Raw genomic sequence first — 27976 nt, 5'->3', positions numbered from 1 at the left:
CTTACTTACTTACTTACATTGAGTCGGGCACTGGCTGGACGACTGCTGACGTCACTGCCAGCGCCGGTTGGGGTCCTGACGCTTTCCAGAAGCTTCTCCGGATCCCCGTGTCGCCGCCATTTCCATTTCCATCGCCATCGCCCCGTGTATCTCCCTGCCGTCAATCCGCCGCCATCCGTCCTCTCCCCGCCGCCATTACCCGGCAACATGACCAAGGGCGTTTACCAGGACCGCGACAAACCGGCGCAGATCCGCTACAGCAACATCTCGGCAGCCAAAGGTGAGGGGGGGAGGATGGAGGGGATGAGGGAGGGGGGGGGGTGAGGGAGGGGATGAGGGAGGGGGGGGGTGAGGATGAGGGAGGGGGGGGGTGAGGATGAGGGAGGGGGGGGGGGGGTGAGGATGGAGAGGATGAGGAGGTGGGGGGGAGGATGGAGGGAATGAGGGAGATGGGAGGATGGAGGGGATGAGGGGGGGGGTGAGGATGGAGAGGGTGAGGGGGGTTGAGGGAGGTGAGGGGGGGTTGAGGGAGGAGAAGGGGTGAGGAAGGGAGGGAGGGGGATGGGGGGAGGAGGAGGGATGAGATGGGACAGGTGGGGGAGGGGGGAGATTGAGATTTGGGAACAAAAGGAATGAAGGTAAAACGGGGGGTAAGATGGGGGTAAAGAGAGTGAGGGTGAAGATGAGGGTCATGGTGGGGAGGGTGATTGAGGTTGAAGGTGAGGTGGTGCACATTAGATGTGAGAGGGAGGCAGATGTGAGTGGGGTGAGGGTGTGGATTAGTTTGTGTGAGGGGCGTGGCGAAGGTGTGCAGAGGGTGAATGCAAATGGTTTTGATTTGTTGCTTTGGACTTCAGCTTAAGGATTTGTTCTTGCTCATTTGTATGTCATTCAGTTCCATTGTCCAACTGACAAATGTGGGCAATGATTTTGAAACACTGCAGGGATCTGAAGAGAGGATCCCAACCCAAAATGTCACCGAACCATGCCCTCCGTGGATGCTGCCGAAAGGGCCTGTCCCACTTAGGCTATTTTTAGGCGACTGTCATAGTCGTAGCAGGCGGCCGAAAAACGATACAATTTATTTGTCATTTGGACCCCCTGAGGTCCAAACGAAATGACGTTTCTGCAGCCATACATTACAAACAAATAGACCCAAGACACAACATAATTTACATAAACATCCATCACATTGCTGTGATGGAAGGCCAAAATAACTTATCTCTCCACTGCACTCTTCCCCCCCATGTCAGAGTCAAAGTCAACGGGCGATGGCGAATTGTCCCGCGGCCATTAAAGTCACGCCGGGTGATGCAAGGTCGCACACCGGGTTCTTGATGTTAGAGCCCCCGGCGTGCGCTCGCAGAGTCCCGCGGCCATTCCAAGCCGCGCGGGACGATGGTGCAAGGCCCCGCTCCAGGAGCTCTTCAACCCCGCAACTCGGGCGGGAGAAGTCGCCGTTGCGGGAGCCCTGAAAAACGGTCTCCCTCCAGGGACCCGCGGGCTCCCGGTGCCGCCGTCCGCCAGACCCGCAGTTGCAGCCTCCGAATCTCCGGAGGTCGGGCCGCAGCAGCGTCCACCACCGCTCCACCCGCTCCGGACTCGGCCAGCTCCGCGACGGTGATGCACAGAATTATGCCATCATTTGTTTTTTGTGTAGATTTAATGTTTATCTTTTATTACTTGCCAAAGTAGGGTTTAATGAAACACAATATTAAGTTATAAGAAATACCTGTTTTTCTTTTCTAGCTGTTGCTGATGCCATTAGGACAAGTCTTGGCCCAAAGGGCATGGATAAAATGGTATGGACAATGCATTTAGAACTGAAAGTAGTGATTTTTCTTCAGTCTCTTTATTAGCAATTACTCTCTAACAGAGGAAGTCTTTGTGCTTGCATTTATTCATTAGTTGACGAGACAAAAATGCTGGAGAAACTCAGCGGGTGAGGCAGCATCTATGGAGACAAGGAATAGGTGACTTTTCGGGTCGAGACCCTTCAGGCTGTTGTGGGGAGGGGGGGAGGGGGGTGCGGGAAGAAGAAAGGTAGAGGCGGAGACAGTGGGCTGTGGGAGAGCTGGGAAGGGAAGGAGGGAGAAAGCAAGACTACCTGAAATTGTAGAAGTCAATGTTCATACTGCTGGGGTGTAAACTACCCAAGCAAAATATGAGGTTCAATTTGCGGTGGGACTCACTGGCCATGGAGGACAGAACAGAAAGGTCGGATTCGGAATGGGAGGGGGGGTTGAAGTGCTGAGCCACCGGGAGATCAGGTTGGTTAATGCGGACTGTGCGGAGATGTTGGGCGAAGCGATCGCCAAGCCTGCGCTTGGTCTCACCGATGTAGAGCGGTTGACACCTAGAGAAGTGGATGCAATAGATGAGGTTGGAGGAGGTGCAGGTGAACCTCTGTCTCACCTGGAAAGACTGCTTAGGTCCTTGGATTAAATCAAGGGGGGGAGGGGGGAAAGTGACAAGTGTAGCATTTCCTGTGGTTGAAAGAGAATACCAGGGGAGGGGGTAGTTTGGGTAGGAAGGGACGAATTGAAGGGAGTTACGGAGGGAGCAGTCTCTGCGGAAAGCCGAAAGGGGAGGAGATGGGAAGATGTGGCCAGTGGTGGGATCCCGTTGGAGGTGGCGAAAATGTCGGAGGATTATCTGTTGTATGAGATGACTTGTATGGTGGAAAGTGAGGACAAGAGGGACTCTGCCCTTGTTACGAGTGAGGGGGTGGGGAGTGAGAGCAGAGCTACGGGATATAGAAGAGACCCTGGTGAAAGCCTCATCTATAGTCGAAGAGGGGAACCCCCGTTCCCTAAAGTATGAGGACATCTCCGATGCCTTGGTTTGGAACACCTCATCCTTGGTGCAGATGCGGTGTAGACGGAGGAATTGGGAGTAGGGGATAGAGTCCTTACAGGAAGCAGGGTAGGAAGAAGTGTAAAATTAGTTGACTGGTTGAGTAGTGTTGGATGCATTCTCTATGAAACTTGTGTTTATTAAATTGTTAGTGGACAGTATTTTGGTGAGTGAATTACATTTTATAATTCTCAGTGCTGGAGGGAATTTTTCAATATTGTTCAAACATTACTTTTTAGTTGACGCCATGTCTTATTTTTTAAACAATTTAAGGATGTTCTGGTGATGTGCATCGGCATACTGATAACCAGTGTGCTTAAGATTAAACCACAAACTGAGCAATTATTTCCTAAGTCTGGAACTCAGAGCTTCCTCAATTGATGGCAAGGTATTCTTTGGCTACTGTATTTGGCTGCCAGGGATATTTTTGGTGACATCCCAGTGAATTATTCAGATAGGAAAATGTAAATTCTCATCTACCCATTGCTGTTTGTCATGTTAATCAATAATTTGGATGAGAACGTACATGGCATGATTAGTAAGTTTAATACAGAGAAGTGTTGCATTTTCTGAAGTCTTAACATGGGGAGAACTTACAAAGTGAATGGTAGGGCTCTGGGGAGTGTTTTGGAGCAGAGAGATCTAGGAGTGCATGTGCATAGTTCCTTGAAAGTGAGTGGTCAAAAAAAGACTTTCAGCACACTGGCCTTCATCAGTCAAAGTGTTGAGTATAGAAGGTGGGAGGTCATGTTGCAATATATAAGACATTGGTGAGGCAACATTTAGAGTATTCTGTTCAATTTTTGGCACCGTGTTATCGCAAAGGTGTTGTCAAGCTGGAAAGGGTGCAGAAAAGATTTACGAGGATGTTGGCAGGACTTGAGGGCCAGAGCAAGACGGAGAGATTGAGCAGACAAGGATTCTGTTCCTTGAAGCGCAGGAGGATGAGGGATGATCTTGTAGAGGTGTACAAAATCATGAGAGGAATAGATCGGGTAAACACACAGTCACTTGCAAAGAGTAGGGGAATCGAGGACCAGAGGTTTAAGGTGAGGGGCAGAAGAGTTAATAGGAACCTAGAGGTAATGATTTTTAATTAAAGGTTGGTGGATGTATGGAACGAGCTGCCGGGGGAGGTAATTGAAGCAGTTGATCCTTGTGTAATGAACTGGATTTGATAAGGGAACTCAAAGTAAAGGAACCATTAGGTAGCGACCACAATATGATAAGTTTTAATCTGCAATTTGAGAGGGAGAAGGTGAAATCAGATGTGTCAGTATTGCAGCTGAGCAAACGGGACTACAGAGGCATGTGCGTGGAGCTGACCAAAGTTGACTGAAATAGGACCCTGGCAGGGGTGACAGTGGGACAGCAATGGCAGGAATTTCTGGGAATAATCCGGAAGATGCAGAATCTTTTCATTCCGAAGAAGAAGAAAGATTCTAAGGGGAGAGTGAGGTGACCGTGGCTGACAAGGTAAGTCAAGGACAGTATATAAAACTAAAAGAGAAGGAGTATAACATAGCAAAGATTAGTGGGAAGCCAGAGGATTGGGAAGCTTTTAAAGAACACCAGAAGGTAACTAAAAAGGCAATATGGGGAGACAAGACGAAATACGGAGGTAAGCTAGCCAATAATATAAAAGAGGATAGCAAGAGTTTCTTCAGTTATATAAAGTAAGAAAGAGGCAAGAGTGGACGTTGGACCGCTGGAGAATGATGCAGGAGAAATGATCATGGGAAATAATGACCTGGCAGAGGAGTTGAATAGCTTTTTTGCATCAGCCTTCACAGCGGAAGACACCAGCAACGTGCTTGAAATTCAAAAGTCGGGGGATGGAAGTTAGTGGAGTAGCTATTACTAGGGAGAAGGTGCGTGGGAAGCTGAAAGGGCTGAAGATAGATAAGTCACCTGGGCCAGATGGACTACACCCTATGGTTTAGAGATTGTGGAGGCATTGACTGATATTTCAAGAATCACAAGAAACAGGTCCCAGATAATTGAAAGATTGCCAGTAATACCCTGCTGCACAAGAAGGGAACAAAGCAGAATAGTGGGAATGATAGGCCGGTTAGCGTAACTTCGGTGGTCGGTAAGATTTTAGAGTCCATTATAAAGGACGAGGCTACGTAGTACTTAGAAGTTCACGATAAAATAGGCCGAAGTCAGCATGGCTTTGTTGAGCGGAGGTCCGGCTTGACAAATTTGCTGGAATTCTTTGAAGAAGTAAACCGACAAAGGAGAGTCAGAAGATGTTGTTTACTTAGATTTTCAGAAAGCCTTTGTTAAGGTGACGCGCGTGAGGCTGCTAAGGAAGATGAGACTTCCACGGTATCAAAGGTAGACAAAAATGCTAGAGAAACACAGCGGGTGAGGCAGCATCAATGGAGTGAAGGAATAGGTGACGTTTCGGTATCAAAGGGCAGATACATAGAAACATAGAAAATAGGTGCAGGAGTAGGTCATTCGGCCCTTCGAGCCTGCACCGCCATTCAATATGATCATGGCTGATCATCCAACTCAGTATCCTGTACCTGCCTTCTCTCCATACCCCCTGATACCTTTAGCCACAAGGGCCACATCTAACTCCCTCTTAAATATAGACAATCAACTACATTCTGTGGCAGAGAATTCCAGAGATTCACCACTCTCTGTGTGAAAAATATTTTTCTCATCTCGGTCCTAAAAGATTTCCCCCTTATCCTTAAACTATGACCCCTTGTTCTGGACTTCCCCAACATCGGGAACAATCATCCTGCATCTAGCCTGTCCAACGCGCACGGATAGCAGGTTGGCTGGATGGCAGAAGACAGTGGCAATAAAGGAGGCCTTTTCTGGTTGTCTGCCAATGACTAGTGGCGTTCCGCAAGGGTCGGTGCTGGGGCCACTTCACGTTGTATATTAATGATTTGGACGAGGGAATTCAAGGCTTTGTGGCCATGTTTGCAGATTACGCAAAAATAGGTGGAGGGGCAGGTCGTGCAGAGGAAGCAGGGACTCTGCAGAAAGACTTGGACAGGTTGGGATTGTGAGCAGAAAAGTGGCAGATGGAATATAATGTAGCAAAGTGTAGAGTCATGCATTTTGGTCGCAGGAATAAAGGCATAGACTATTTTATCAATGGGCAGATAATCCAGATAAATCAGAGGTGCAAAGAGACTTTGGAGTGCTAGTGCAGGATTCCCAAAAAAATCGGCAAATCGGATCGGTAATAAAGAAAGCAAACTCAATGCTAGTATTTATTTCAAAGGCGTGTATAGGGGGGTTGCACGTAAGGTCACTGGGTCATAGGGCTCGACGCACGGAGCCGCTAAATCCAACTGGAAGACATCCGGCACTTCTGGTATATGTTATTAATGCTAGAAACGCGTACTTTTCTACCTGTTGAAAACCGCCAAAACGTTGAATTATTGCGCTGAAAAAAATTGTGGGAGTCGGGGTAAGTGTGAGATACATGTACCCAACTTCAGAATTCCAAACGTGAAGCGAAATGAAGGTATAGAGAAGCGAGAACTGAAGGGACTACAGCAGCTAAAGTGCTTGGTAAACATTGAAAATATTGGGAATTATTGCGTTTGCTCACTGCATTTCATCAAGTAAGGCATTATTTGTGTTTTTTCTTGATTCCTTTGGTATCTAAAAATTCTCAGAAGTGATAAATCTGGCTGTAAATTTTTCTTCAGGTGCGTTTTCATTTTGTATGTAAAAACCCACGAGAACCATGGGCGATTTAAAAAAATTACAGCCAGATTTATCACTTCTGAAACTTTTTAGTTGCCAAAGGAATCAAGAAAAAACACAAATACTGCCTTACTGTTGATGAAATGCAGTGAGCAAACGGCCAATGTTCGCTAAACACTCTGGCTGTTGTTGCCCCTTCTGCTCTCGCTTCTATCTACCGTTATTTCTCCTCACTTTTGGAATTCTGAAGTAGGCTAAATGTCTCACACGCTTATCCCGATTTCCATAATTATTTACAGCGCAAAAATTGACAATTTCAGTGGGTTTTAACGGGCCCACTACGCTGGAAACAATGGTAAGTACCTACCTGCAGTTCATCGCGTGTAATCCATTTGGTGTAGCGTAGCAACAGTACGGGTCATGGGTCGTGACCCGACTGCCGTGAAACCTCCCTATACAAAAACAGGGATGTAATACTGGTGCTCTATAAGGCGCTGGTAAGGCTGCATGTGGAATATTGTGAGCAATTCTGGGCACCATATCTGAGGAAGGATGTGCTGGCTTTGGAGAGGATCCAAAGGAGGTTTATAAGAATGATCCCAGGAATGAGTAGCTTAACCTATCTTCCTGATGTACAAGTGGCCAGAAGATGAAGGTGACGGGGGAACTGAAGGAAATTCACATTAGGCAGGAAATGGTGTTGGGCAGACTGATGGGACTGAAGGCTGATAAATTCCCACGGCCTGATGGTCTGCATCCCAGGGTACTTAGGGAAGTGGCTCTAGAAATCGTGGACGCATTGGTGATCTTTTTCCAATGTTCTATCGACTCATGGTCAGTTCCTGTGGATTGGAGGGTAGCTAATGTTATCCCATTTTTTAAGAAAGGCGGGAGAAAACGGAATTATAGACCAGTTAGCCTGACATCGGTGGTGGGGAAGTTGCTGGAGTCAATTATAAAAGATGAAATAGCGACACATTTGGATAGCAGTAGCAGGATCGGTCCGAGTCAGCATGGATTTACGAAGGGGAAATCATGCTTGACTAATCTTCTGGAATTCTTTGAGGATGCAACTAGGAAAATGGACCAGGGAGAGCCGGTGAATGTAGTGTACCTGGACTTTCAGGAAACATTTGATAAGGTGCCACATAGGAGATTAGTGGGCAAAATTAGAGCTCATGGTATTGGGGGTAGGGTACTGACATGGATAGAAAATTGGTTGGCAGACAGGAAACAAAGAGTAGGGATAAACGGGTCCCTTTTAGAATGGAGACTAGTGGGGTACCGCAAGTCTTGGTGCTAGGACCGCAGCTATTTACAATATATATTAATGGTTTAGATGAAGGGATTAAAAGTAACATTAGCAAATTTGCAGATAAGATAAAGCTGGGTGGCAGTGTGAACTGTGAGGACGATGCTATGAGGATGCAGGGTGCCTTGGGACAGGTTGGGTGAGTGGGCAGATACAAAGCAGATGCGGTTTAATGTGGATAAATGTGAGGTTATCCACTTTGATGGCAAAAACAGGAAGGCAGATTATCTGAATGGTGTCAAGTAGGGAAAAGGGGAAGTGCAGCGATATCTGGGCGTCGGTCATCAGTCACTGAAGAAGGGTTTCGGCCCGAAACGTCGCCTATTTCCTTCGCTCCATAAATGCTGCTGCACCCGCTGAGTTTCCCCAGCAATTTTGTGTACCACCGAAAGTAAGCATGCAGGTACAGCAGACAGTGAAGAAAGCGAATGGCATGTTGGCCTTCATAACAAGAGGAGTTGAGTATAGGAGAAAAGCGGTTCTTCTGCAGTTGTCCAGGGCTCTAGTGAGAACACGCCTGCAGTATTGTGTGCAGTTTTGGTCTCCAAATTTGAGGAAGGACATTCTTGCTATTGAGGGAATGCAGCGTAGGTTCACAAGGTTAATTCCCTGGATGGCGAGACTGTTAATAGAATGGAGCGGCTGGGCTTGTATACTCTGGAATTTAGATGGGTGAGAAGGGATCTTATTGAAACATATAAGACTATTAAGGACTTGGAGACGCTAGAAACATGTTCCCGATGTTGGGAGAGAATTAAGGGCAACAGATTAAGAATAAGGGGTGAGATATTTAGAACAGAGATGAGGAAAAGCTTTTTCACACAGAGAGTTGTGAATCTGTGGAATTCTCTGCCTCAGAAGGCAGTGGCGACCGGTTCTCTGGAGGATTTCAAGAGAGAGTTAGATAGATCTCTTAAAGAAAGAGGAGTGAAGGGATATGGGGAGAAGGCAGGAACAGGGTACTGATTGTGGATGATCAGCCATGATCATATTGAATGGTGGTGCTGGCTCGAATGGCCTACTCCTGCATCTATTGTCTATGATTGTATCTTAACTATAAGATCTCTATATGGTACTTTGTTGGTGTGTGTTCTCTTTTCAATTAATGTTGCTCCAAACTTCAGTTACTCTTTTAATGATTCTGCCCCCGTCATCGCCATAGATCCAAGATGGAAAAGGAGATGTGACCATTACCAATGATGGAGCAACTATTTTGAAGCAAATGCAGGTTTTACATCCAGCAGCAAAAATGGTAAGAGTTCAAAGTCATTTTGGATTAAGCTGGTATTTGGCTGTCCGGATTAAATAAGAGGAATGGTTTATTTTGAATTAAGCAATACATTGCATGCTTTCTCTCTCAAGATTGTAATATCCAACTTTTGATTACAAATCAAAATCATGTATAATGGGTAAATATTTTTCAAATACTGTTTACTGTAATTATTTAGCATAATGAACAGCTGTTACTGCTTTAACGCATTTATACTAAAAATGTTTGTTTTAAACAACTAAGCTGGTAGAATTGTCGAAGGCCCAGGATATTGAAGCTGGTGATGGGACCACTTCAGTTGTGGTGATGGCAGGATCCTTGCTTGATTATTGCGCTAAACTACTTCAAAAAGGTATGTTGTAGTCACCGATTTGGACATGATCTTCTCTTGATAACGTCTTGACCAGCCCAACTATAAGTTTGTAAATCTAACCTTGTGTCTCCCTGCCTTCTTTTAATCCTTGTATCACAAACTGCCATCCATAGCCATCTCAGTTTGTCCAATTCCTTTAACCACCGTGTCCATTTTGGTATTTTAGACTCTGCATTCTTATCATTATGAAACTTCCTGACTGCAAAACTGCCATTACACCTGAAGCATATTTTGCTGAAGATAGAAGACAATTAGGAAATAGTGCATTTTCCGTCGATACAACCGGCAAAAACTGCACTTGAGGAACAGTTTATGGTGAAGATCCATCCTCCCTTGATTTAGATGAAGGGATTCAAAGTAACATTAGCAAATTTGCAGATGACACAAACCTGGGTGGCAGTGTGAACTGTGAGGAGGATGCTATGAGAATGCAGGGTGACTTGGACAGATTGGGTGAGTGGGCAGGTGCATTTTAACATGGATAAATGTGAGGTTATCCACTTTGGTAACAAAAACAGGAAGGCAGATTATTATCTAAATGGTGTTGAGAAAAGGGGAAGTACAATGGGATCTGGGGGTCCTTGTTCATCAGTCAATGAAAGTAAGCATGCAGGTACTGCAGGCAGTGAAGAAAGCCAATGGCATGTTGACCTTCTTAAAGAGGAGTTGAGTATAGGAGCAAAGAGGTCCTTCTGCAGTTGTATAGGGCCCTAGTGAGACCACAACTGGAGTATTGTGTGCAGTTTTGGTCCCCTAATTTGAGGAAGGACATTCTTGCTATTGAGGGAGTGCAGCGTAGGTTCACAAGGTTAATTCCTGGAATGGCGGGGCTGTCATATGCTGAGAGAATGGAGTGGCTGGGCTTGTATACTCTGGAATTTAGAAGGATGAGAGGGAGTCTTATTGAAACGTATAAGCTTATTAAGAGTTGGAGGGAAGAGTTATTTAGGGCCCTAAACAACCCCTCCTCTTGGACCCCCCCCCCCCTCATGGCCATCTTCCGGCTTTAGACCTTTTTATTGAAAACTGCCGGCGGGACATCAACCGCCTCAACTTCTCCACTCTCCTGTCTCGCTCTAACCTCTCCCCCCCTGAACGTACAGCCATTGACTCACTCCGCAACAACGCAGACTGGGTTATCAAACCCGCCGACAAGGGAGGTGCCGTGGTAGTCTGGCGCGTTGATCTCTACAAAGCTGAGGCCACGCGCCAACTCTCGGGCACCTCCTCCTACTTATCCATGGACCATAGACGAGCACCAGGCCACTATCTCTAGCACCATCACTGACTTAATCCACTCCTGCTCCCTGCCCCCAAGCCTCCAACCTCATCGTTCCCCAGCCCGATTTGACCTTCTCCCCAAAATCCACGAACCTGACTATCGTGGTAGACCCATTGTCTGCCTGTGTACCGAACTTATTTCCACATACCTCGACCCCATCCTATCCCCCCCCCCCCCCTGGTTAAATCCCTCCCTACCTATGTTCAAAACACCTCTGACACACTCCGTCGTCTCTGGGCATTCCGTTCTCTAGGCCCCCATCCCCTCATCTTGCCTATGGACCTCCAGTCACTCTACACCTCCATCCCCCACCAGGAGGGTCTCAAAGCCCTCCGTTTCTTCCTCGACCGGAGAACCAACCAATCCCCGTCTACAGATACTGTCCTCCGCCTAGCAGAACTGGTCCTTACCCTTGACAACTTTTCGTTTGACTCCTCCCATTTCCTCCAAATACAAGGTGTAGCTATGGGCACGCGCATGGGCCCCAGCTACGCCTGCCTCTGTAGGGGACGTCAAACAATCCTTGTTCGAGACATACCAGGGCCCCATCCCCGACCTCTACCTCCGCTACATCGATGATTGCATTGGTGTTGCCTCCTGCACCCATACACAACTCACTGACTTCATCTGCTTCACCACTAACTTCCATCCGGCACTCAAATACACCTGGGCCATTTCTGACACTTCCCTACCATTTCTTGACCTCACTATCTCCATCGCAGGTGATAGACTTCTGACCGACATCCACTATAAACCCACTGACTCCCATGACTATCTAGACTACTCTTCTTCCCACCCTGCTTCCTGTAAGGACTCCGTCCCCTATTCCTAATTCCTCCGTCTACGCCGCATCTGCTCCCAGGATGAGGTTTCCGCACCAGGGCATCGAAAATGACCTAATTCTTCAGGGAACGGGGTTCTCCTCCCCTTCTATTGATGAGACTCTCACCAGGGTCTCTTCAATACCCCATAACACTGCTATCTCTCCCCATCCCCCCCACTTGTAACAAGGGCAGAGTCCCCCTAGTTCTCACCTTTCACACCACTAGCCGTCACGTACAACAAATAGTCCTCCGTCATTTTCGCCACCTCCAACGTGACCCCACCACTCGCCATATCTTCCCATCTCACCCCCCCTGTCTGCTTTCCACAAAGACCGCTCCCTCCGTAACTCCCTGGTCAATTCTTCCCTTCCCTCTCGCACCACCCCCTCCCTGGGCACTTTCCCTTGCAACCACAAGAGATGCTACACTTGTCGCTTTACTTCCCCCCTCGACTCCATTCAAGGAACCAAGCAGGTTCCAGGTGCGGCAGAGGTTCACCTGCACATCCTCCAACCTCATCTATTGCATCCGCTGCTCTAGATGCAGCTGATCTACATTGATGAGACCAAGCGTAGGCTTGGCGATCGTTTCGCCAAACACCTCGGCTCGGTCCACATTAACCAACCTGATCTCCCTGTGGCTCAGCACTTCAACTCTCCCTCCCATTCCGAATCCGACCTTTCTGTCCTGGGCCTCCTCCATGGCCAGAGTGAGCACCACCGTAAATTGGAGGAGCAACATCTCATATTCCGCTTGGGAATCCTAGCGGCATGAACATTGACCTCCAATTTCCGGTAGCCCTTGCTGTCTCCTCCCCTTCTCAGCTCTCCCTCGGCCCTCTGGCTCCCCACCCTACATCAGTTTGAAGAAGGGATTCGGCCCAAAACATTGCCTATTTCCATCGCTCCATAGATGCTGCCTCACCGCTGAGTTTCTCCAGTACTTTTGTCTACCTAAGATTATTAAGAGTTTGGACACGCTAGAGGCAGGGAATATGATCCCAATGTTGGGGGAGTTCAGAACCAGGGGCCACAGTTTAAAAATAAGGGGTGAGCCATTTAGAGCTATAAACACTTTTTCCACACAGAGAGTTGTGAGTCTGTGGAATTCTCTGCCTCAGAGGGTGGTGAAGGCCAGTTCTCTGGATACTTTCAAGAGCGAGCTAGATAGGGCTCTTAAAGATAGGTCAGAGGTATGGGGAGAAGGCAGGAACGCGGTACTGATTGTGGATGATCAGCCGTGATCACATTGAATTGCGGTGCTGGCTCGAAGGGCCGAATGGCCTACTCCTGCACCTATTGTCTATTGATCATACACTGCCTCAACCTTTTGTCTGAGTCTTTACAAAAGGCTGTTCTCACCATGATGCTGGAGCCCTCTGTCCATTCTGCTGGCTGCGCATGCGTTCCTGCACACACCTCTTTTTCCAGGTTGTTTTCACCCTTGTTTTTAAATCATCCAAATGTATCTTATTCAGTAGTCTGATGTTGATTTAACTGATTACCATATTTAAAAATGATTTATTATTTTTGTGTCTTATTTTTTCAATTAGTAAGGTTATGTAAATGTAATATGAATAATTTTATTTGATTTTGTTATTTAAAATTTTGCTAATTAACTATTTTTTATTGAAGGGATTCATCCTACAACCATATCTGAATCTTTCCAAAAGGCTGTGGAAAAGGGAGTTGAGATTTTGAATGGCATTGCACAACCCGTAGAACTAAGTGACCGAGAATCGCTCCTGAACAGTGCAACTACGGCTTTGAACTCCAAAGTAAACGCTTTTTAATTACATTTGTATGGCTGTACTCAAAATTCAGATTCAGATTCAGATTCAAACTTTATTGTCATTGTGCAGTGTACAGTACAGAGACAACAAAATGCAGTTAGCATCTCCCTAGAAGAGCGACATAGAATATGAGCAATAAATAAATATATTTACGTGCATACAATCATAGTAGTGCAATTATTTTTTCGTGGTGGAAGGAGTGTCCGGGGTTGGGGGGTGCTTTGGCAGTCATCGAGGTACAGTGTTGAATAATGTAACAGCCGCAGGGAAGAAGCCGTTCCTGGACCTGCTGGTCCGGCAACAAAGAGACCTGTAGCGCCTCCCGGGTGGTAGGAGGTTAAACAGGCTGTGCTTTTGGATGTTATGAAAATGTAGCAAATTTCTCTTCTTTCGAATTCTGTCACTAATTTGGTTTCTATCACAATGATGAACAAAAAGGGACAATATAAATGAGGAGGTACAATTGTAAAATGGGTACAGGAACAGAGATCTGATATATAAAACTCTGATGGTGACAACGTGGCTTATACTGTACCATTGGAATTGGCTTCATACATAATCCTGAGTTACCAGTGCAAGAGGTTCTGGTTAATATTTTATGACATGCTGGTTTGGCCTCAAAAGTAGTGCGTCTGTCTAATCCTGAGTATAATGTTTTTAATAAAGATGTGAAGGGCTGTTATTAGAATGTAGAAGAGTTCTCTGGAATGCTTTCAAGCACGAGGAGTTGAAAAGACGAGTCTGGAGTTGTTCTTCGTGTAACAGAGGAGATTGAGAAATATTTCAAAATTATGAAGCCTCTAGACCCAAGTAGATGTAAGGGAAATGTTCCATGTATGAATGGGTACTACAAAATGTTTTGGAAAAGAACCAAAAGTGACATGGGATTTTATTTTTGTCTTTATTTATTTAGTCGTTATGATCTGAATGCAGTGTCAAGTAGATAGTGATGACGTGCTCATGTAGACAGTGAGACGTAATCATGGTGCTCAAAAGAAAAATCATTTGTAGGACTTCAGAGTGACGCGGGGAGAGGTGGGATGATTTTTTTTCTTGGATATGGTCACGCTCAACTCAAATAAAACTCTTTATTTTATAGGTCGTTTCTCAATATGCCAGTCTTCTTGCTCCAATGAGCGTTGGTGCAGTAATGAGTGTAATTGATCCTGCAACAGCAACAAGTGTGGATCTCAGAGATATCAAAATTGTCAGGAAACTGGGGTGAGATTAAATATTGGTTAATTTATTATCATTTGTATACTATATTTCAAATGTTTTTGAGAAGAATGTTTTGTAATTCTTGGAGGACAAATATCAATAATCTTTGGGTCACCTGACGTCCCTGGAGAGAAGAAAAGCGAAAATAACTTCCCAGATCTTAATTGTTTCTATTTTACTATTTGAGATTTGGTTTTCACAGACAAGAGTGGTATTGAGAACATGGTGAACTGCAACCGTGAAAATTTGCTCTCCTGTAGTGAAAGTCACCTTGCTGTTGGATAGAGTTAGACCCAGCACTGGGACAATAACAATGAAAGCTGCATTCTATGCTTCAGTCAATGCCAAGTGCTCTTTCTATTCTAATTCTCATTAATGTGGTGATTATTATACAACTGAGTGGTTTGTTGGGCTATTTTAGAAGTCAGTTAAGAACCAATGATCTTCTGTGCTTTTATGACGTCTATTTCTTGAATGATGTTAGTTATTGAAACTTATATTTAAAAGTCCAGATAATATTAAATTCTAATGGTTCTGTGGTGGGATTTGAACTTTTACATCTTAATTTTTAGTATAGCGCTACTGATCGTGTCTAATAACAATCTTTGCACCGCTGTACATAAAGCTTTGAGTGCTTTTTTGAAACTGACCTTTTGCATCAAAATGAATGTTAATCAGTGATTAAAATTTACTTTGCAGAGGAACAATTGATGACTGTGAATTGGTGAATGGATTGGTTCTGACTCAGAGAGTCGTCAATACAGGTGTCAGTCGTGTAGAAAAGGCTAAGATTGGGCTAATCCAGTTCTGCTTGTCTGCTCCAAAGACAGATGTAAGTTATTGTTTTTTGTATTTAGCGTGAAACATAGAAACATAGAAATTAGGTGCAGGAGTAGGCCATTCGGCCCTTCGAGCCTGCACCGCCATTCAATATGATCATGGCTGATCATCCAACTCAGTATCCCGTACCTGCCTTCTCTCCATACCCTCTGATCCCCTTAGCCACAAGGGCCACATCTAACTCCCTCTTAAATATAGCCAATGAACTAGCCTTGACTACCCTCTGTGGCAGGGAGTTCCAGAGATTCACCACTCTCTGTGTGAAAAAAGTTCTTCTCATCTCGGTTAAGTGAAGAAACCATGCCATCAGCCATTCATTTCCTGAAACTAATTCTGAGAAAAATTGATGACATTGTCGATTTATTTAGGTTTCAAAACTAGATAACTGTTGCGATAATGGCAAGTTTCTCGGTTTGTTTTATTTTTGCGTGATGGTGGAATCTTTTGTGATTGTTGACCTGACAGTGTGTTGACTGACAAATCCAGAAACAGACTTTCATAAAGATCAGCCATGATTGAATGGCAGAGGAGACGATGGGCCGAATGGTCTGTCTGCTCCTATCACTTACAACCTTATTAAATGATAGAGGAATGAAATCCAGAACCACGTTTCCCCGAAGGTACAATGTGGTTTTTGGTACAGGATGGTTAAATTGACGTGATCTGTTTTTATCTCATTTTCCACAAGTTATTTTTCTTGATTTGCAATAGATTAGCTTGAAGCTTTCATGTCGCCAAATTTTTTATGTTTTTAGTTGTGTTTATACCTTTCGGATATATTTGTTAATGTAATAGATAACATCCTCAGGAAGCAAGGATTACATCCTCAAAGTATTTCTGGTGAAAATTTTAAATTTAAGCGCACACGTGAATGCAGTAATCATACCATTCTTGTGTCATGGGAAGGGCCGTGCGCGACTCGGTATTTATTTGAGCTTCCAGTTCTTTGGAGCAAATACGTGACCACATGCTTGAAGGATCTGAGATTTCAGATCACAGGGCGAAAATGGATCTTATGGTAGTATGAATGGAGCAGCTGGGCTTGTACACTCTGGAGTTTAGAAGGATGAGAGGGATTCTCATTGAAACATATAAGATTGTTAAGGGTTTGGACACACTAGAGGCAGGAAACATGTTCCCGGTGTTGGGGGAGTCCAGAACCAGGGGCCACAGTTTAAGAATAAGGAGACGAGGAAACACTTTTTCTCACAGAGAGTGGTGAGTCTGTGGAGTTCTCTGCCTCAGAGGGCAGTGGAGGCGGGTTCTCTGGATGCTTTAAAGAGGGAGCTAGATAGAGCTCTTAAAAATAGCGGAGTCAGGGGATATGGGGAGAAGGCAGGAATGGGGTACTGATTGGGGATGATCACATTGAATGGCTGGCTCGAAGGGCTGAATGGCCTACTCCTGCACCTATTGTCTAATATTCTTGTCATTTAGTGGTACACAGCAAGTCTGCATCTACCTGCGGAGCAATAAGCTAATTGAAGCTGTGGGATCTAGGAGTACAAGTGCATACAGTGCCCTCCATAATGTTTGTGACAAAGACCCATGTAGAGATTACAACAGTGTTTATACATAGCCCCCCCCCCCCACCCATTTCAGGGCACCATAATGTTTGGGACACAGCAATGTCATGTAAATGAATCATGTTTAGTCTTTTGTTGCATATCCTTTGCATGCAATGATTGCCTGAAGTCTGATTCATGGACATCACCAGTTGCTGGGTGTCTTCTCTGGTGATGCTCTGCCAGGCCTGTACTGCAGCCATCTTTATGCTTGTTTTGGGGGGCTAGTCCCCTTCAGTTTACTCTTCAGCATATAAAAGGCATGCTCAATTGGGTTCAGATCGGGTGATTGACTTGGCCACTCAAGAATTTACCATTTTTTAGCTTTGGAAAACTCCTTTGTTGCTTTAGTAGTATGTTTGGGATCATTGTCTTGTTGTAGAATGAACCGCCGGCCAATGGGTTTTGAGGCATTTGTTTGAACTTGAGCAGAAAGGATGTGTTTGTACACTTCAGAATTCATTATGCTACTACCACCAGCAGTTGTATCATCAATGAAGATAAGTGAGCCAGTACCTTCAGTAGCCATACATGCCCAGGCCATGACACTCCCACCACCGTGTGTCACAGATGAGATGGTATGTTTTGGATCTTGGGCAGTTCCTTCTCTCCTCCATACTTTGCTCTTGCCATCACTCTGATATGTTAATCTTTGTCTCATCTGTCCACTAGACCTTTATCCAGATCAGTGGTTGCTCTTTTATGTACTTCTTGGCAAACTAACCTGGCCATCCTATTTTTGCGGCTAACCAGTGGTTTGCATCTTGCAGTGTAGCCTCTGTATTTCTGTTCATGAAGTCTTCTGCAGACAGTGGTCATTGACAAATCCACACCTGACTCCTGAAGAGTGTTTCTGATCTGGCAGACAGGTCTTTGGATTTTTCTTTATTATAGAGAGAATTCTTCAGTCATCAGCTGCGGATGTCTTCCTTGGCCTGCCAGTCCCTTTGCGATTAGTAAGCTCGCCAGTACTCTCTTTCTTCTTAATGATGTTCCAAACAGTTGATTTTGGTACGCCTGAGGTTTGGCTGATGTCTCCAATAGTTTTATTCTTGTTTCTCAGTCTCATATTGACTTATTTGACTTTCATTGGCACAATTTTGGGCCTCATGTTGATAAACAGCAATAAAATGTTCCAAAGGTGATGGAAAGACTGGAGGAAAGACTAGGTGCTGAGAGCTCTCTTATACCTGCATAAAGGAGGCATTTAAACACACCTGAGCAATTACAAACACAGATGAAGCCATTTGTCCCAAACATTATGGTGCCCTGAAATTGGGGGGGGGGGGGGGGGGGGGGGGGGGCTATGTATAAACAGCTGTGATTTCTACATGGTGAGACAAAAATGTATAAAAATACTCTGATAAAATCTGACAAAGTGCACTTTAACCACATGTGATTATTTTTCTATTACAAATCTCAAATTGTGGAGTACAGAAAATAAACAAATGATGGGTCTTTGTCCCAAACATTATGGAGGGCACTATGGTTTCCTGAAAGTGCCATCCAGGTGGTGAAGATGACTTTCCGCCCGCTGGCCTTCATCAGTCAAGGGGTTATGTCTCAAAGTTGGGAGGTTGTTAAGACTGTACAAGAAATGATGAGGCCTCACTTGGAGTTTTGTATTCAGTTTTATTCACACATCATTAAGCTGGATAGAGAGTGTGGAGAAGATTTACAAGTATGCTTTCAAGACTTGAGGGTCTGAGCTACAGTTTTGGCAAGTTCGGACTTTATTCCTTGGAGTTCAGGTGCATTTAATGGATGTCTTTGCCTGCGATGCATTGATTCTGTTTTGAGATTACGTAACACAATTATGATAAATAGTTGAATAATTGAGAAATGTGGACACTGTGCGGGTGAAAGGTTACCATAGATGCAAATACAATTTTGGGTTGCTTGCTGGTGTGTTGTTTGTGCAGGTTATGCTTGAAAAACTTCAAGGTGCAATATAGTTACTTTGTTTTAAACTCATTCTAGAAACCACCTGCTTCATTTGATTTGCTATGCATAAATGTAATAGAAAACTTAATATTAGTGTTGCTGTGTGTAGTCAGTGAAGAACGGGTGTACAGATTTCCAGAGTGGGGCTTGAACCCATGATCTTCCAATTTAGAGGGAAGGGTTGCTGTGCAAATCAAGAATTATTTATGTCATTTGGTTTACGATACGATAGAACTTTATTTATTTGAAATGTGCATTGCCAAGAAATATTTATGGCTAATGATTTTATTTTCTATAAATGTTGATTTTCTACTTTGCACATGCTAATCTTACAGGAATTAATTTTCCTGACAACTAACAACTTCCATATTTTGCCTATGTTACTATTTGTCAACCAAGCCTAGATAGTGAAGGTTTGATAATATAAATGAAAGAGAAAATTAGAGGAATGTATTTTTCTCATCAATCAATGTTTATGTAATGCACTCTCAAGTCTTAGGGTGTTTTCTTTGTCTCTCTGAACTCTGGCTTTGATCAGCCAGATCAGAAACGACCAGGGATTGAAGCACAAGTTATGCCATCATGATTAGGATGGTTCTGTAAAATGCATCTATCCATGATTGCCAATATCTTCTAGACTTTCTTGTTTATGAAACTGTCTTCTTGTTCCTTTTCTAAGTTCCTTTTCATTTTAATCTTTAGATGGAAAATCAGATTGTAGTTTCTGACTATGCTCAGATGGACCGTGTTTTACGTGAGGAGAGAGCCTACATTTTGAACTTGGTGAAGCAGATTAAAAAAGCTGGTTGTAATGTACTGCTGATACAAAAGTCAATTTTGAGGTATTTTCTTTTAAAGAAGATGTATGTTTTGGCTGGTTTTAAAAACAACATAGATACTCATGATTTATTGGTGCATTGGACTTGCACAGAATGTATTCATGAATACATACTGTAAATACTTGACGCTACTCAGGGTAAATTTCTTGTAACATGGAAAAGTATTTGCAATTGATTGGGTCATTTTTATATTGATGGGAAGGGAATGTTTAAAAGAAACAAGTTCACTTTTATGACGGTATCTTTCTGAATACTGTTTTCATTCTGAGTGTAAAATATTATTATTTTAGTTCAAGTGAACACTACATTTAGTCAATTAGTGGAAATTTTATTTCAGATTAATTGTGAAATATTCTGATCAGGCATCAGTTAGTGTGAGAAATAGGTAGAGTAACTTTTATAAATCGATAGTTGCATTCCTAAGAAACCTTGCATTATAGATAATCGTGTTATTTTAAAAAGTTATGTAAATGGAAAAGAGTTAGGTGCTAGTGTTTCAGCCTGCTATAACAGTTCTTTATCAGGATTTTCAAAAATAAAGATGTTTTTAATAGCTACATTTTTACAAGTTTTGTTACAGCAAGCTAAAAATACTAAAGACTATATGTTACACGGTTAATAGAGTAGTTCTAGTATCAATAAAAGTGATTGCTTTTCAATTACCCATGGTCTCCCGCGATGAAACTAGGGGCCTATGTTCTTCAGAGATAATGGTGTCTGGTTACTACTTACATATAAACAACTATATTTTTCTGCTTGTCAGTTTCCAAAGTTCTCAAGTCTCCACTCAAAATCGTGTTATAACCAATTTGGCCTACATAATACAAATACTGTTCCCTAATTCATTAATTATGTTTTTTGCAATTCACATTATGGAATCATGCCAGTATTTGAAACTGGAGATTGGGAATCATTTTATTAAATTGAAGATGAATTAGAAGTGTTATTGGGGAAGTTAATTAGGACCTGACTGCTCACTTTCCCCCGATGAAATTTGCAAAATAAACTTGCTAGGAAAATTCTTGTAAATTTGAACCCTTTCAATCTTGCGTCCAGTTGATGCAAGTCTCAAGTGCAAGCAGTTTACAAATTTACATTAATGTTCAAATAGGACTTGCTAAAAGAGGAAATATTTACATCAAGACGCCTCAGTTGTGCTTTACTAGAAAATGTTTGATGTTGATGCATTATTTCAAAAAGATATTCCCCTTCTAATCAATTGTCTCTTTCAAGGACTTGTTCTAAAACTGGAAGGTTTTATAATTTTTGCACTACTTTTGTAAATCTTGCATTTGTATATTACAATAGCTTTTCAATATTTTGTTTGTTTAGTCCAGTTTGTGGTTGACAGTATTGATGCTTTTTATAGGGATGCACTTAGTGACCTGGCTCTCCATTTCCTCAATAAGATGAAGATTATGGTGATTAAGGACATTGAGAGAGAAGATATTGAATTCATTTGTAAGGTACAAGACTAATAAAATAATTGTGAGAGTAAAGCTACTTTGATTTAATTTTCAAAGTAATCTCCTGTCAGTTTTTAATTTGTTGGTATGATTTTTATGGAAAATCAATTAAATATTTTCTTTGTAGACTTTAGGCATAAAGCCAGTTGCCCATTTTGAGCAGTTCTTACCAGAAATGTTGGGCACTGCAGAGTTGGCAGAAGAGGTCAGTTTGAGCGGTTCTGGCAGATTAGTCAAGGTAATAATGAACATATTTCAAAAATAAACAAATTTGTTTACTTTCAAAAACTATAATATTAGGTGTAATTGCAGGTGCTTTAACAACCCTAAAATGGATAACTCTTGTCTTTTAGATTACTGGTTGTGCCAATCCAGGAAAAACGGTGTCCATTGTAGTTCGAGGGTCCAATAAATTGGTCATGGAAGAGGCAGAGCGTTCCATTCATGATGCTCTTTGTGTTATTCGGTGCTTGGTAAAGAAAAGGTAATTTTTCCTCGGCCATCTTCTGTCGTATGTCTTTTAGACCTGCAGCTCCGTTGAGCCAGGTCATCGTCCAGGTCAATCAGACCTTGTTCACCATTCGGTGGCCGGTGTTTGGGGCAACTGGTGACTATGTGCTCCACTGTCTGTGTTGGGTCACCACACTCGCAGGAGGCGCTGTGCACAAGGCTTCATCGCTACTCCATAGCGTCCGATGCCTGTCCTCAAGCGGTTGAGGGTTGTCCATTGCTTTCGGGGCAGGTCCTGGCCAGGGACGTCCATGGGGTCATTGATGTACTGGTGTAGCCTAGATGGTTCAGCTGACTTCCACTGGTCTCTCCATCTCGTCTTGACCCAGGCGTTCTTAGAAGCGTCAGCCGGTGTTGTGCAGAGCAGCTCGTGGGCTTGCGTGGCAAAGGGGTGCCGTGACTTGAGGCCCATGATGAGCATTCATTGGAAGTTTTTCAATAAAAGGAAGAATTATTTTAAATGTTCATAACAAAGAGCTTTTAAAATTCAGGGCCAGATTTTAGAAACATGCATTCCCAATGGGTATTGGATAATGAACGGTAGGTGTAGTTAAAGAACACATTATTTTGTTTAATTTGTAAATCACATCTGGATTTATTTGTTGTTGTTCAGGGTGCTACTTTTTTTAAATGCTGGTTCAGAAATTTGTCTCAAAATATTTGGTCTCTGGCCACTTTTTTTGGTAGTCTTAGCAACACCTATTAATATGAGCCTGATGATTAACAATATGGAGTGCATTTGCTTGACATCTTCAAATAAATGACAAATAAATTGTATCGTATCGTAAATTTAATATCTTTGAGAGTTCTGCCACGAGTTGCTCAGGAGAATTCTAAATTGGAGATACTGGATAAACCGGGTACGAGAGAAAGAAGCTGGCTTGCCTACTGAAACCAATTATGACGGAAACTTAATATTAAAATTAACATTACCATGGATCGTGTCTGATATAATGTAAAGCAAGAAACCGTGTGGTACTGTAGCCAGTATGAAAGCATCTCACTGGTCTGGGTGAATAAATTATAAAAATAAAATAATCACAAATTTCATAACATGTAACTTTTTTTAAACAGGGCTTTGATTGCTGGAGGTGGAGCTCCTGAGATTGAGTTGGCACTGCGTTTGACTGAATACTCTCGTACGCTTAGTGGTATGGAGGCTTACTGTGTGAGGGCATTTGCTGATGCCATGGAAGTTATTCCATCTACTTTGGCTGAAAATGCAGGTCTTAATCCCATTTCTACTGTAACTGAGCTAAGAAATAGACATGCACAAGGAGAAAAGACTGCAGGAATTAACGTGAGAAAGGTGAAATATTCATTACTTTGTATGTCTTTGTAATGGTACATTTGAAGACAAATGTGTTATAGTTGTGAATTAGAATCATAGAATCATAGAAAGTAGGTGCGAGAGTAGACCACCAGGTCCGTCGAGCCCGCACCGCCATTCGCTCATGGCTGAACACTAAACAGACACCCTTACCCACAAACAGTAGACACAAGACACAGAACACAAGACACTACCCTCCCCTTTATACCGCTATCTCCCCTCTCCACCCCAAGAACCGCGTGATCTCCTGGGGGAGGCAAAAAAACGGATAAAACCCCAGGTCCAATTCGGGAAAAAAATCCGGGAAATTCCTCTCCGACCCCAATCCAGGCGATCGACACTTGTCCAGGAGATCACTCAGGTCTTACTATACTAACCATACCTAGGTCCATATCCCTGCCTTCTCCCCGTAGCCCCTTATCCCCTTGGCAGCTAAAAAACCATCTATTTTAGATTTAAATATATTTAATGTTTCTGCTTCCACTGCTCCCTGGGGCAGTGAATTCCATAAATTAACCACCCTCTGGGTGAAGAAGTTCTTCCTCATCTCAGTTTTAAAAGAGCCCCCCCTTATTCTGCAACTATGTCCCCTAGTTCTAGTATTGTTTTCTAGTAATTGTTTCTCATTCAGCAATTTGTCTCCTCAGGGTGGTATTTCTAACATTCTGGAGGAGCTGGTTGTTCAACCGCTATTGGTTTCCCTCAGTGCCCTGACCTTGGCTACAGAAACAGTTCGTAGTATTCTGAAGATCGATGATGTGGTAATTTTCATTTATTGATTCAGTTGGGGGAGGAATTTTCTTCACCTTTTTATATTGATCCAAAGGTTTAATTTTCTTGAACAAAATGTAAACAGAAAAAACTGTGTTTATGTTGGGTACTATTTGTGTTGTTTGTTGTATTTACTATTTATGGGTGTGTTCATGTTAGGTACTATTTGTTGATATTCTTTGGGCATATACCTCAACTGCTCAGTTATTTCTATTGAGTTTCATGACAAAAATAATGCAAGACAAATTGCATGAGTTTATTCATGAATGCAACAAACTAAATTGGGCTACTTTCTTCTTGCAGGTTAATGCACGATAAGTTCAGTAATGCGTTCAGCAGAAGTGAGATGTCCACGTGCATTCATCTGCTGTGTCAACCAAATCTTTAGCGAGAAGACATCTTTTCTCATGTTCTGCAAATAACCAACTGTGTAGATTTGCCATGTCTGTTTTTCCTCCAACTGTAGAACTGTTATAACTTAATAAAATGTTGAGATTGGAACTTGTCAGGGTTTGTGTTCACACTTATTTTGTTCTTGTTCCTTGGTTTTGAGACAATATTAAGCATGGAGCATGGTCTCTACTTTTTAATGGCTGATGGGATTAAAAAAAGTTGGAACCAGTAGCTAGGCAGCAAATTGACATCTTGACATGAAATGTGCACAGATATACATTTTCATTTAAAACCAAAGGTACACAAAAATGCTGGAGAAACTCAGCGGGTGCAGCAGCATCTATGGAGCGAAGGAGATGGGCAGCGTTTCGGGCCGAAACCCTTCTTCAGACTGATAGGGGGTAGGGGGAGGTGGGGAGAAGAAAGGAAAAAGAGGAGGAGCCTGAGGGCCGAGGGAGAGGTGGGAAGGGAAGGAGACAGCAAGGGTTAACTGAATTGTGAGAATTCAATGTTCATGCCAGCAGGATGTAGACTACCCAAGCGGAATATGCGGTGCTGTTCCTCCAATTTACGGCCCAGGACAGAGAGGTCGGATACGGAATGGGAGGGGTAGTTGAAGTGCTGAGCCACCGGGAGGTCAGGTTGGTTAGTGAGGACCGAGCGGAGGTGTTCGGCGAAACAATCGCCAAGCCTTCGCTTGGTCTCACCGATATAGATCAGCTGACATCTAGAGCAGCGGAAGCAATAGATGAGGTTGGAGGAGATGCAGGTGAACCTCTGTCGCACCTGGAACGACTGCTTGGGTCCTTGAATGGAGTCGAGGGGGGAGATAAAGCGACAAGTGTAGCATCACTTGCGGTTGCAAGGGAAAGTGCCTGGGGAAGGGGTGGAGCGGGAGGGAAGGGAAGAATTGACAAGGGAGTTACGGAGGGAGCGGTTTTTGCGGAAGGCAGACGGGGAGGGGGGGGAGATGGGAAGATGTGGCGAGTGGTGGGGTCACGTTGGAGGTGGCAAAACTGATGGAGGACTATTTGTTGTATATGCCGGCTGGTGGGGTGAAAGGTGAGGACCAGGGGGACTCTGCCCTTGTTGTGAGGGGGGATGGGGAGAGAGAGCAGTGTTGCGGGGTATGGAGGAGACCCTGATGCGAGCTTCATCTATAGTGGAGGAGGGGAACCCCATTCCCTGAAGAATGAGGACATTTGTGATGCCCTGGTGTGGAACACCTCATCCTGGGAGCAGATGCGGCGTAGACGGAATTGGGAATAGGGGATGGAGTCCTTACAGGAAGCAGGGTGGGAGGACGAGTAGTCAAGATAGCCGTGGGAGTCATTAGGTTTGTAGTGGATGTCGGTCAGAAGTCTATCACCTGCGATGGAGATAGTGAGGTCAAGGAATGGTAGGGAAGTGTCGGAAATGGTCCAGGTTAAAACCACATTGAATTAAAAAAAACAACCAATGGAGTCCTTACAGGAAGCAGGGTGGGAGGACGAGTAGTTTAATTTTGGTGTATGATTTATGCACTTTGCAAGACAATGCTTAAATATTTCACATAATAAGCAGATGTTAGCAAAATTTCATGTTGCCTGTACAGGACTTTCCCAGCTTATGGGTTTCCATTCCTAGGAACAGTTAGACACGAAATGCTGGCATAACTCAGCAGATCAGGCAGCATCTCTGGACAGAAGGAATAGGTGATGTATCGGGTCGAGTCCCTTCATCAGACTGGGAACTGTTGGTAAATTAGAAATACGGCTGTGATTAAGTTCCCAAAGGGCAGGCAGGTGGGAGCAGTGCAGCTGGAACATATTGGCCAGCGTGGGCAAGTTGGGCCGAACAGCCTGTTTCCACACTTATCACTCTATAACTCTAAGAAGTATTTAAGAAAGAACTACAGATGCTGGTAAAATCAAAAGTAGACAAAAGTGCTGGAGAAACTCAGCGGGTGAGGCAGCATCTATGGAGCGAAGGAATAGGTGACGTTTCGGGTCTCGTCACCTATTCCTTCGTTCCATAGATGCTGCCTCACCCGCTGAGTTTCTCCAGCATTTTTTTCTAACTCTAAGAAGTAAATCATTTGGTAGGAACCAAACTACTGCTCATTGCCTTTGCTGATTTGAGAGTTTGGAAGTCAAAAATTATGTTTACTGTTTGCAGGGGAGTGGAAAGCAGTGGCTCCCTGCTTATCTCCTGTCAAATTTCTGCTTTTTGTCTGTTTTCAAAGAAATTGTAATTGAGCCAGGTTCTTGGGAATGATAACAGGATGACACAGCTAATGAAACTGCTACATCACAACTCGGTTGACTTGAGTTCAAGCCTGACTGTGGTGCTATCTGTGTGGAGTTTGCATGTTCTCCAATTAACTACATAGATTTTCTCTGGATACAGTTTCTTCCCTCATCCCAAAGTTGATTGGTTAATTGGACACAAAATTACCCTGAATATGTGAGGCCAGTTCAATGGCTATATTTAAGAGGGAGTTAGATGTGGCCCTTGTGGCTAAAGGGATCAGGGGGTATGGAGAGATGGCAGGTACAGGATTAGATTAGATTAGATTAGATTATTTAATGACCACACAGTCAAGCTGGTGGAATTCAGGTTCAGTACAGGATGTTACAAGGTAGGCTGATTCCCGTCAAACATAACATAAAACACAACATCATACAATATACAGTACATGCATGGGGAGGATATGTGCTGTTATAGTGTGTTCAGAATTCGGATTGCGTGTGGGTAAAAACTGTTTTTAAATCGAGATGTCTTGGCGGACAGTGAGCTGTAGCGCCTTCCTGATGGCAGCAGGTGGAAGATGTGGTGTGCTGGGTGGGAGGGATCAGAGATGATTTTCTTCACCCTTGACACAGACCGTTTGTGATGGAGTGATTCTATTGATGGGAGGGGAGTGCTGATGATTTTGGATGCTTTGTTAACTGCGTTGTAATTTATTACGGGAGTGAGTGTCTAAACTGCTGAACCAGACTGTAATTGATGAAGTGAGCATGCTTTGGATGATGGCTGTGTAGAATTTGATTAGGAGGTGTTTCCTTACTCTAAACTTCTTGAGCTGGCGGAGGAAGAAGAGTCTCTGGTTGGCTTTTTTGTAGATGTGATTTGAATTGATTTTCCATTTGAGGTTATTGCTTATGTGGGTGCCTAGAAATTTGTATGAGTCAGTGGTGGATATGGGTTCGCCTGAGATGAGTAGGGGGGTCTTGGGTTGTGCCTTACGTCTGAAATCAATGATGAGTTCGTGTGTTGGATGATCAGCCATGATCATATTGAATGGCGGTGCAGGCTCAGAGGGCCGAATGGCCTACTCCTGCACCCATTTTCTATGTTTCTATGTTGGCAGGAATGTGGGGAGAATAAAATGGGATGAATAATTTGATATTAATTGCTGGTGGGCCAGAAATGTTGGTTTCATGCTGTATGACTATGGAGGTTGTGTGGTAATTGCCGTGTATTGCTGATTCAATTTAATTGTCAGTGACAACAACAACGTTTACAGCTGGATAATTTGGAGGGTACCAGTATTCTCAGGCAGTCACTGGGGGAATACACTACAGTTCTGCAGATTCTGGGGTAACTGCAAAGGCCAATTTTGTCAACCATGCTGCTTGATTAGTGGGTCGGCGGTATTAGATATTTTGCTGTTTTCACTAAGTTTCAGCATATTCCTATGAGAGAATTCTGCCATTAATGCAGAGGAT

At 43.7% G+C, this 27976-nt stretch overlaps 1 protein-coding gene across 1 annotated transcript; it reads left to right on the top strand.

Annotated features, from left to right (window-relative positions):
- Positions 1 to 18: 18 nt before the first annotated feature.
- On the top strand, positions 19 to 24378 carry cct4 (chaperonin containing TCP1 subunit 4; the record flags this gene model as incomplete). Its single annotated transcript, XM_033026424.1, has 14 exons — positions 19 to 280; positions 1750 to 1802; positions 9012 to 9101; positions 9363 to 9471; positions 13233 to 13375; positions 14490 to 14611; positions 15308 to 15440; positions 19660 to 19799; positions 21166 to 21262; positions 21390 to 21500; positions 21616 to 21746; positions 22847 to 23081; positions 23750 to 23863; positions 24177 to 24378. Coding segments are annotated over 14 exons (1755 nt in total), but the record flags the coding sequence as incomplete, so codon positions are not given.
- Between the last annotated feature and the right edge of the window lie 3598 nt (positions 24379 to 27976).

Source organism: Amblyraja radiata, chromosome 8 (genome assembly GCF_010909765.2).
Source record: "Amblyraja radiata isolate CabotCenter1 chromosome 8, sAmbRad1.1.pri, whole genome shotgun sequence".
Lineage (NCBI taxonomy): Eukaryota > Metazoa > Chordata > Chondrichthyes > Rajiformes > Rajidae > Amblyraja > Amblyraja radiata.
This window is presented reverse-complemented; position numbering and strand designations above follow the sequence as displayed.